The sequence below is a fragment of the Pteropus medius genome, unplaced genomic scaffold (assembly GCF_902729225.1).
Source record: "Pteropus medius unplaced genomic scaffold, Ma_sr-lr_union100, whole genome shotgun sequence".
Taxonomy (NCBI): Eukaryota; Metazoa; Chordata; class Mammalia; order Chiroptera; family Pteropodidae; genus Pteropus; species Pteropus medius.
The window spans coordinates 18,621-30,300 of record NW_024341514.1 but is presented as its reverse complement, the minus strand read 5'-3'; the positions used below and the strand labels follow the sequence as shown (position 1 = coordinate 30,300).

The window sequence follows — 11,680 nt, the reverse complement described above, 5'->3', positions numbered from 1 at the left end:
GACTTTAGCTCCATTATTATCCATCACCATTATGCAAGTATCACAATGCAATTGAACAAGAAGAAATGGATGGGTAGATCTTCACATCGATGGGCATGGACACGTGCTCATTCCCAAAGCCCCAAATGGATGCTGGAGCCTGAGACACTCCGGGGCCAATGCACTAGGGACAGAAGACACCTCCCCGTGAGCAGAAAGAACATGCATTCACACTGAGGACTCATGAGAGGACAACTTAGTCTGAAAACTTCTGGAAAGAGGTAAATGACCAATGATGAAGATGCAGGATTCCACAGTCACAGTTCAGGGCTGAGAAGACCATGGCTGGAACCCCATCTCTGCCCCGGAGCGTCAATGCAGAGACTCAATGTACCCAGCTGATGGGGAGCTGGCCTTCGTCTCCTTGAGACCCTTTGCTGCAGTGAGTGACTTTGAGGACATAAGGGAGAGGAGGAGCCTTCACTCCCAGGCGCTGACCCTGGATGAGCCTGGGCCCATGGAGGCAGCAGCAGAATCAGAAGGAGCAGAAGCCACAGACGCAGCCTGAGTGGGCGCTGCTGGGCGTTCCCACTCCTGGCAGATGATAAAGTGGTTCTGGTCTCAGTTCCCCACAGGCCTGGAGCTCTGTGTGAACACCGAGGCTGCTGTCACAGAGGTGCACTGAGTATCAGCCTCGACCTAAGGCCTCAGCCCAGTGATGCTTAAAGAGTCCGAGGTGCCAGATCTGAGCCAGGTGATCAGACAGGACCCTGAAGGTCGACTCCTATAATAATAAATGCGAGATTAGGGGCCTGTTCCTGGCAGCACTTTATACCAGGACCCGTACTAGACACAAATGATATTTCCTGATACAGAGGGGGCTGGATTCTGTGTACCTCGTTGTACCCTAACCTGTCACAGAATCTGTCCCTAGAGCAGCAAAACCTTGGTACCCAGAAATTGCTCAACTTGAGAAAATTACTCAATCTGTTGCCAACAAGGACAGATTTGGAGCAGAATTCTCTAAAGAACATTTGCCTGGGGTGGTTCTCAACCTTCACTGTTAGGTTAAACACACAAAGAAGGCGGCTGTCTGGTCAGAGCAGTGGGGTCGGCTCAGGGAAGCCCCACTGCACAGGAAACAGCAGGTTCTTGTCTCACTTCCCCACGGGCCTGGAGCACTGTGGGAGCACTGAGACTATTGTCCCATGCTGAGCAGTAATAATCAGCCTCGTCCTCAGCCTGGAGACCACGGATGGTCAGGGAGGCCGAGTTGCCAGATCTGGAGCCAGAGAATCGGTCGGGGACCCCCGAGGGTCGACTGCTACTACTATAGATGAGGGTTTTGGGGGCTGTTTCCGGGAGCTGTTGGTACCACTGCACACCATTGCCACTCCCGACGTTGGAGCTGCTTCCAGTGCAGGAGATGGTGACACTCTGTCCCAGGGCCCCAGACACTGAGGATGGCTGGGTCAGCACAGACTGGGCCCAGGAACCTGGAAGAGGGAGAGACACAAAGATGGTGATGCTGGGTCTAGAGACAAGAGAAGGAAGTAGGGCCCCGTGTGTCCTCCCAGGATCCCTTTCCCTGTCCCCGTATCCAGTGACCTGTGCAGTGAGCGAGGAGGGTGAGGAGGAGAGGGGACCAGGCCATGGTGGAGATGATCACCGCGTCCTGCCCTCTGTGTCCCCACAGCTGAAGCAGAGCTTCCCCCAAGTCGCTCCATCCCCTCTTCAAGCTCTGACAGAGGGAGGGTCCACTCATGCAAATGAGCCCCTCAGCTTTCTGATCCCCCACTGGGCCCCAGGTCAGGCTCCTCTTCCTGAGGGTGTCAGGAGATAGAAAGGGGTGGAGTGTGTGTGACCTGGAGTGTGGGGTTGTCACAGCTGTGAACCTTGAAGAGGGTACTAGGCAGTGCCAGGAGGCTGGTGTCAACTCTGATACCCCCTAGACCTTCAGGACACACCATTGTGTGACATGGTGACCAGAGCCCTTCAGAGATATCTGCTGTCTTCCAACTGCTCTGAACTTAGGGCCAGGACATGTGTTTCCTCCTGTGGTCTCCCCATCACCTCAGGGTGTCTCTGTGCTCCACTCAGATTCCTGAGGGTCACTCTGTCCACGGCTCCTTTGGCTGTTCAGTGGTCAGGACTGAGGTATTGCCTCCTGTACAAATTCCTCTTGTCCCAGGATGAAGTTCAGAACAGCGTCCATCCCGGGAGGCGTGTCCCCTTCTGTGCAGGACACTTGGCTCTTTCCCATTATGTGATTCCTTGCTCGTTAGGGTCCATGCGTCCTGATAATCTGGTGACTGTCTTCATGCCATTCTCTCATCGTTATGATTGTCCCGTAAACAGCAATGCTGAGCGTACGCTTATTGGGATGTGACGGTGTCTGTGGCCTAAGGGTTTCCTGTCCTGGCATCACGACATCTACACCTGCAAGGCCAAGACTTAGGGGGAATGGAGTCATCAATCCCCCAAACGGTTTGCTGTATGTGATGGAAAGAGAGATTCCTCCACTCACCCCCCTAACACCACTGCTCGTGTAGCTGATCATTTGGGACAGATCGTACATCCTAGTTGTGACTCAGGGCACATGCCGCAGTCTCAGGGGTGGCTCTCCCTTCCTGCCAGGTGTCACTTTGTGTCGGTACCTCTGAGGCCCTTTCCATCAACCTGATCTTTATACCCTCCTGTCTCTCAGTGGATACGGGCTCATCTGGGACACACATGTCTGTTTAAGGCAGCTCTCTGCAGCTGAGAGTCACCCTTTAGTTGCTGACAGCTTGAGACTGTCCACTGAGACTTCCTGACAACAGGGCCAATACTTCTTTTTTGAAGGGTCCAAGGTAGTACCATTCTGTGTCCCTCACTTGGATGTGGAGAAAAAATCAATAGAATTTATCATCCAGGTATGGAATACAAGGGTTCATTTGCTCTGTATAATCTCCTCATCAAGGACCCTGTTACTTATGAACTTCACATGACCCACTGAACTCCTGCTCCCCTTTGAGAAGGGGACACTGGGTCTCAGCTCATGGACACCCCCATGGACACGTATGGAGATATCAAAATTTCTTCTTGGCTTAGTTATGAAGAAATGAGGGCACAGTTTCTCTGTCTCCAACATTTAAAATATGCTAAAATCTTCATTCTGCAATTTTTTTTCTGAACAATATATTTAGACTTTTTTACTTTTTCAATTTTTGATATTCCTTTAAAGTGCTTGTAGAGGGTTGTTGTTCTTGTTTTTGTTTTGAGAAACAAATAAAGACAGAAGCTGCGTGAAATAGGCTGATTAGAGAGTTGTGACTCTTGTCTCTCTGACGCGTCCTCCCTGCAGACTCGTGTCCTGTGTCGAGCCCCCTCCCAGCCCCCTGCTTGCCCGTCACCCCTGCAGGGAACACTGGGGAGTCACGAGGAGTCTGTGTAGGGAACACGCTCTGAGGACAGTGGGACCAGTGCTGTTCTGCTTCTGTGACTCTGAGCTTTTCCTCAGGGACACACACAGGGAGGCTCCCTCTGGTCCATGGGGTTGAGACGCAGGAAGAGAACGCCCTCTTCTGCAGGGTGGAGAGTCTGACACGCACAATGTTCCCTGGACTGTTAGGTGTGGTAAACGATCCTGGTCCTTTTGGATTCTTTTCTCTCATTTTACTTTCACTTAGGATTTTCTCCATATTAGCAAATGAGAGACGTGATTTTTTCTATTTCTTCTATGTTACTGTAAGTTTCATTTAAATATAATTTGCTTCTACATTTATCTTTACACATAAAATCAAGTTGTCTCATATCAATATGTTACTAAATTTTGTCTCGGTTACTAAATACCAGCCAAGCTGAATTTAGACTTGAATATGTATGTGGGGGAGAGTGTAACTTTTCCTTTGCCAATCTTGTCCATTTTCTGTGATTACTGATTATATTAGCTCTTCTTTTTAAGATCACATTGTTTTCATAAAGTCGTATGTTAAATATAAATCTTTTTGGGTCTGACAAGAATGCACTTGACCACCTCCTCTGGGGCCATGCACAACAAGCCCCTGAGGCCACCCCAGCCTCTGAGAACACGAGATGTTAGAGGCCGGGGGAAACTCGACCCCACAGCCCCGTAGGATGACACCACAGCCACGAGGTTTCCTGCTCTAAAATCTAAATGGAGGCAGCCACGCCCCAGGATTGTCAATTCAGTTAATGGTGAAAATGCTGCAAACAGATGATGCCACCAAAGTACGCTGCCTGGAGGGGTGGCCACGGGCACCGCCCACACCAGGCCTGCCAGAGCCACACCTGTGGAAGTCAGATGCACAGAGCAACTGGGAGGGGAGCACAGACCAGCTGGGAGGGGAGCACAGAGAATGTGATGTGAGGTGGCCCTGGGCGGGAAGCGCCCAGGTCCCCTGTGTGCTGAAAGCGCCCTTTGAAACCTCTCTGCCTCCTCCCAGCCCTCGTCTCTGGGCCTTGATGCCAGTGGGAGCTCTGATGATCTCTGAACCTCCTCCCAGGGAATTCTTCCATTGGCTTGGAGGCTAGCTCCTGGCTACCGGGCAGATGGCCGATGGGCACTCAGCTCCTGGTCAGCTGGTCCCTTGGTCACACTCTTTGTGGGCTAACTGCACATAATTGGGTCAGTCCCAGAATGTGAAGTATCTTTAAGTGCTATTTCCATTTTCTTGATGATTCTGTTTTTAAAACTTCCTCTTGACACTCATTTTACTATAAGCAGTCAGGAGGAGCCAAGCCCCTTCCACTCTTGGCTTAGAAATCACTTCAGCCAAATATCCAATTTCATTGCTCACAAGGTCGTCCTTCCACAAAACCCTAGAACGGGAGCAGCGTTCAGACATGATCTTGCAGCTTTACAGCAAGGACGCCTTTTAGGGAATTCTGACAGCATCACCCCTACTTCTCAGGATCCATTTCTGTCTTGCTCTGTTCCCACTGCTATAAAGAACGACCTTACACTGGGTGTTTGATAAACAACAGAAACTTATCTTTTACTGCTCTGGAGGCTGGAAATCCAAACTTTCGAGCACAGGGCCCAGCTCACTCCGAAAGCTGCAGGAAAGCCTCCCTCGCCTCTTCCTGGCTGCTGGTGGATGGCCGGCAACCTCCGGCGTTCCTTGGCTTTCAGCCGTGTGAGCTCAGTGTCGGCCTCCATCCTCACACGGTGTTCTCCCTGCATCTCTCCATCTCCACACGGGCCTCTTCTTAAAGGGACAGCGGTCATATGGCATCAGGAGGCAGCCCTACCCAAGTATGGCCTCATCTTCTCTCATTACATCTGCAGTGACCCCATTTTCCAATAACTTCCTTAGTTCTTCAGTTAGAACTTCAAAACACAGTCTCCTTGGGGACACCATTCAACTCATTAGGAAATAAGAAAATCTTCAACCAGAAATATCATTTTTAAGGCTGCTAACATATTAAGAATACACGTGATTTGCATTACAATGAACCCTAATAAACATCTATAATGTACAGAAGGTGATTTCTTTGCTTTCAGCTGACAACAAAATCATGGAAGGTGATTCTTTTGGAGGAAACACATTTGATCTCAAACCTTAGATCGGACACAGACGTTACTATTAGTTTTGGAACGTAAAGTATTTGAATTGTACTTTTTCTGGACCAGTTTCTCCCAACTCATTCATCAATTTCCTTCACATGAGAACTCCTCACGGAGCATGGAAAGCAATTCAGACCCTTTCCTTCATCTTTCTCGCTAAGGGTGGTCAACGTTAGGCCGCCCTGAGGGCTCAGTGGTCTGGTCATCTGATCCCCATACCAAGTGATGACATTTGTGCCCAGGATCATTGCAGACAAGGGTTATGTCCTGGTTCGTCATCTGGGTCTCTCATCGTGTCATGCTCCACTGTAGTCCAATGAGCAGACATACTCAGCCTCAGCTTCAGGCGGGGCCCTAGAGGGTCAGAGCAGTTTTACCTCCAAGGATGGAACTCGAGAACCATGCAAGGTCCAGGAGAGTTCATTGCTTGTATCATAAGTCAGTCTCCCAGGGGCCTGGCCATTCTTCTGATGGAACCAATGTTGACGATGACCATCAGCAACGGCTCCTGTGCTGGAGCCAAAGGTGAGAGTGACCGTCATGCCAGGGGACATCATCTATTAGGGCTCCTGAGTCACCACAGCCTGAGAACAGAGGAGCTCAGGTCAGGGTGAGGGCTTTCAACGTCCACAGGCCTCAGGCTGGTGCTGGTCTCTGGGATGTCCCTTCCTCTGCTCCTCAGCTCCCTGGATGGAGGCTGTGTTTGGTGGGGCAACATGCACATATGAGTGCAGAGCACCATCTAGTTCTGTGTTTGAGCCCAGCGTGTAGCTTCACTCCCAGGAGGAGGCTCGGGTGCTTGTGAACTGAGTCTGTCCCTTGAGAGGAAGCACCTGCTGTCATCTCTAACTCAGGCCATGACCATGGGCACAGGGCCCATTCAGTTACAACCCTGTGAATGGGTTTCAGACCTCACAGCTCAGGACAGACCCACAGCGCCCCCTGGCGACGTCCTCAAGAGGATGTTAATGGTAGGAATTAAGCATCGCAAATGGTCAGCAACACAGGATTTTCGTGGAGTCTCTGTTTTCTGGTTCTTCATTTCTTTATTTTGTTCTTTCATTTGTTCTTTTTCTCTGTCTATATATCTATTATCTATCTAACTATCTGTCTATCATCATCATAATCTACCTATTTATCTACCTATCTATTCCTCTCATTGTTGGTTCACGGTCCCATGTCCCTGTCTCATCCCCCCTTGACTGTAGGGAGGTAATAAGGTCCCAAGAACATGACAGCCAGTCGTCCCTCCACTTCTGAGGATGTGCGAAGTCTCCCTTCTTTTCACCTTCTAGAGTCAACTATGCTTTTTGCCGTATCATGTCCAGATCCTGTACTCATAAGACAGTGGTTCTAGGAAGAATGGGACACTTCGTATTATCCAAACTGGAAATCTCCTGGTAACAGCTTTAAATGGTTTCCTCCAATAACTGGACAGACAAGAGATTACACTTATCTCATCCTAGGGAGATTATTTATAGGATCATCGAGCTAGTAAATGGCAAGTAGGATTACTACTTTAAAAATATGTTTTTTTTTAGAGAAGATGTCATCAGAAATATAGCACACGGCCCTGGGTTGAGTTTGAAAAGTTTTATCAGCTGCTCTGGCACCTCGTACAGCACAGCAGTTATGGTTTAGACCCTTATCCTCAGGGGAAGGAATAGAGAATATTTTCATCTGTGTGTGTTATAAAAGTTTAAATATTGTAATAACATATCAATTGCAGAAAGCTTGAAGAGTTAATATAGAAACATCCGCACAATGCTATAATCTTGGAAAACCACAGTCATTTCTTTGAAAAAAGAACATTGGAGTAATAATATTTACTCCGCTGCAGGCTTTATTCAGACTTTGTAATTTTCCCCCAATATCCTTTTTCTCTTCCTTGAGCCAATCGGGAATCCAATTGTGCAAAAAGCCATACAGATCACCTGCCTTAGAGAACGCATTCTTCCTTTAAATTTATTTTGCATTGCCTCAACACAATATTTTTCTAACAAGATGTTTCTTATTGAAGAAGAAAATAAACAATTCATAATTTCGCTCTCTCCTGTCACGGCCCAGTGCCGGACGCCTTAGGGGGAGCTCGCGTAGTGACACAACCTGCAGCCCTGCTCCTCCTGTCCTGACGTCAGGGGAGTCAGCTCAGGTATAAGCTTCCGGAAGCCACTTCTACTCTAGACGCCTTCTAACAGCATACATGTTCCCATGAGCCACAAAATGCATCCTTAGAGAACACGTGCTTGTGGAAATTCCTTCCAATTTCTGGTTAACTTGAAATAAATCGCAGTTTTCAGACATGTCCTGAGATTTTAATTTTGTTTCCCAGTGTCCCTGATTTTTGAATGGGAGAGATTTTGTCCTACCTTGTTAAAATAATTGAATTTTAAACAGAAATTTTCAAGAATAAGTTCAGAATTATAGAAGTAGAGGTACTTCTTAAACTTTAATGTTCATAAAAACCTCCTGGAGAGATTGTTAAAACAGATTCCTGCAGAAGAACACACGTTTCTCACACAGTTGGCCTAGTTTGAGGAACTGCAATCCCAGCAACTGCAGTGAGACTCCCATTTTAACGCTAAGTGAACTATCCAGGTGGTCTGCAGGGACAAACAATGAACGAGAGTGTATCTGTTCATGCTCTTTGCATCAGAGGGACTCAGAGGGAGCAGTGGGGTCTCTGAGTCTCACTGTCGTTGACATATTTTGGAGCTGAGAACCTCCCCATTATTACAAGCAGACAGGGAGAGTGGAATCCAGTCTTGTGGAGTCACCCTGGAGAGAATGGAGGACACATGGTGATGAACCACTGGGCAAGAGAACATGGCCTTGGAGCCCCCGCCCCATGTCATGCTGGCCATTTCAACCCTCTCTCTTCCCTTCTGCCTCTGAGGCTGAGCCATTCTGAGCACGTGAGGAGGTTTTGGTTGCACTTCCCCGTGGGTTCGCATCACTGTGTAAATGTTACTACCCATATACAGATTACAGTAATAGTCGGCCTCGTCCTCAGGCTGGGCCCCCGTGATGGTGAGGGCGGCTTTGTTCCCAGAGATGGATCCGGAGAAGCGACCAGGGATGTCAGAGGGGCGGCTGTTTGTGTTGTAGATAAGCCTGCGGGGAGCCCGGCCTGGGGTCTGCTGATACCAGCTGGGGTACTTACTGGTAGAGACGGACCCAGAGCTAAGGCCACAGGTGAGTGTGACCGTCCCTCCAGGAGACACTGACAGCGATGGCTCCTGGGTCACCACAGTCTGAGAATTCGCCCCTAAAACCAAAGGAGACACACAGTTGTCATGAAACAAGGTCACCCAGAGAACCTGTCTTTATGAACCCCCAATATGTAGAGTCACTTCCCCTGACCTGAGCCATAAGCGAAGAGCCCCAGCAGAAGTACTGTCCAGGCCATGGTGGGGACACTCACAGGTCGCGGACTCCTCAGGCTCCTGGGCAGTAGTGTGATGTCCTCAGGCCTTTTTAAGTTTCACAGACTCATTAGGAGGAGAAGGTGCCTCATGCAAATCAGCTTTCTGTCTCTTCCTGACCCAGAGTCACCCTGATGTCCCTGGGCGAGGTCTTGAAAGAGGCAGATGCTGGGACCTCACACAGACCAGATGGCGTGGTGACTGAGACATTGATGAAGAGACTTCAGGCCTTTCACCGAAATGGTCTCTCCTGTGTCTGGTGACCTCAGTTCCAAATTCCCCCTCTGGAAAGGCTGAGAGTTGGGTGATGAGATGCTGCTTTCTCCATATTCTGGCACCGACAATCTAGTGCACCCCAATACTCACCCCTGATCGTAAGCGGTTTCTCCTCCCCAGTCCAGTCCCTTCCTGTCTCCCTGGAGGACGAGTAGCGGGCATCCCTCCCACAGTAGCAGCCTCAGTGGGAAATCCCTGTCACACGTGGTGTGTGAAGGGACAGGGGTCTCCCACCGCCACCGTCCTGTCCATGGTCCCCAGTTCAGCAGTGAGAGCCCAGGGCTGGGCGCCCACACACGGAGCCGCACTGCCAGCCTTGGTGGGGGAGGGGAAACTCTCCTCTGCTGTGAGGAGCCATGGACCCCCTGGAGTGGCTTCAATGCCCTGCAGGGTTTGCCAAGAACGGAGATGATGTCACCAGGACATTATGAGCTTCCTCCCAACACCAGATTTAAAAGAAAAAGGAAACATGTAACTTGGAACCAGAAATGAAAATTATACTCCGTCTGAACAAGTTGGTGCGAACATCGTGAGAATTTTAAAACTCCCTCTCCTCTTAACAGTCTCCCAGGAGCAGAGAGAACTGGGAAAAACATACGAGGGGATTTGGGGTCAAGGGGAACAGCAGGGAGATGAGATTTCTCGTTAATTTTTGAAAGTTAACTACACAGTTCCTGTTTCCGCAGTGGGAAATAAAATACAATCTCATATTCGTTTCAGAATCGTTAGTACCTGGTCTGCTTCATGAAATGCGCATTCTTTTCCTTCTCATTGCTCATGAGCCGTGGCTGAGACCCCAACAGTTTTCACACAAAGATTCGTACCAAATTACGGTGCCTTTTAAACGAAGGATTCTTTGATAGTGGAGAACAATGTGTAATTTGATGTGCACCACAGTCAAGATGAAGATGACCTCGATCTTAGGAGGACAAGAAAGATTTAGAAAGAATAATATAAATATCTGAGAAACAGAAGCGATATGGGCTTCCATAGTCACTCTAAAAGACAGAAATAAACGACCAAGACCATGCCGCTGACAAATAACTAAAATAACGACAGTTTTAGAGCTAATGCATTTATTATCTATTTTATCATGAATATACGGGAAGTCACGGTAATTAGCCAGGATTCCCGACCTCTGAAGGGAGCCCTGAGCCAACCCTGGAATGTGTCTCAGACATTCTCAAGGCACCGTGGGCCAAAATAACTCTTTCCTACGTGGCAGGTCTGGAGTCGGTGTGTCTATATATAACATATATACAACATGAAACAGGATATAAACTATGTGTTATAATATTAACTTATATCATGATTGTTTATGTATTCTATATCATATTTATATATTACCTAATATACTTTTATATTACTAATTGAAATATAATGTGTTACATATACTACTTATATATGTATATGTAATGTTTATATATTATATAATATAATCCTATCATTAATAAATTAATGTATTTGTAAGCAGAGACCCAGACATTGTGAGCGGCAGCGTCAGCTCAGTCTGACTCAACAGCCTAGAAGGAGAGACGGAGGGTCACGAGGTGACAATAATGGACAGTCAACCACCTGCGCGCAGACGATGGGAGCAGCGCAGTGCCAACCCCACGCCCCATCTTTCCTCCTCATGCGAAAGGAAACCCCGTGTCCTACGAGAGAGGAGGGTGCGGTGAGGAATGAAGACCATGACCCAGAAGCCCGGAGCTCTGCTTGCTGAAATCTCATTGCTGGATTTTGGACCCTCGCCTCCCCAGGTGTCTCTTTACCTATGTCCAGGTAGCATTGTGGGTGATTTGTTTTCTTGCAAATTGGTTCTAGATGTGAGATTGTCTATCCTGCCTGAATTGCAGCCGGGGCTGTGACTCCAGGAGCGGTGGAGGATGGAGGAGGAGGCCAGGTTGCGAGCCAGAGCCATTGCTCATGTGGCTCCTGAGGCCCCAGGTGCAGGAAAGTCCCCCTTCAGTAAGGACACTGCTGCCCAAGTGTGCAAGAGCCAGTGGAGCATTCTCCCAGCCTGCCTGGCCCAGACGCTGAGCTCTCAGGACCCCTCCCCCAGCGCCCCCTGCTGGGCCCAGACCCCCACAGCCTCCAGCCCATTTCACACCACCCAGCTCTCCTGGAAGGGCTTCTGATATTTGCAGGTGGATATTTCTGATGTCACTACTCAGGGCAGTAGAATGAGAAGCTTCCCTCTGCAGTGTGGGGTGGAGCCATTAATTTTTCCAAGTCACTAATTACCTCCAGATATCCAAATGAAGTGCTCTGTTTTTGGAAATTTTGAGATTGCCTTATGGTTGAGTTTGCTTTACCTGGTTCATTACCAGCACATGATGTTCCTGAACCTAGATCCTCTAAAGTTCCCAGAGAACCCCGTTAGTTCATATATGGTCATAATTCCACCTGGGTAACCTTGATGTGTGGA

At 48.6% G+C, this 11,680-nt stretch overlaps 2 gene segments (V, D, J or C); both read right to left on the bottom strand.

The window, feature by feature from the left end:
• Window positions 1-801: 801 nt before the first annotated feature.
• LOC120593013 (probable non-functional immunoglobulin lambda variable 1-50) lies at window positions 802-1,694 on the bottom strand. The segment is given in 2 exon segments: window positions 802-1,475; window positions 1,588-1,694. Coding segments are annotated over 2 exon segments (426 nt in total).
• A 4,417-nt stretch (window positions 1,695-6,111) lies between these two features.
• Window positions 6,112-9,017, bottom strand: LOC120593011 (immunoglobulin lambda variable 8-61-like). The segment is given in 3 exon segments: window positions 6,112-6,135; window positions 8,329-8,819; window positions 8,915-9,017. Coding segments are annotated over 3 exon segments (561 nt in total).
• Window positions 9,018-11,680: the final 2,663 nt, after the last annotated feature.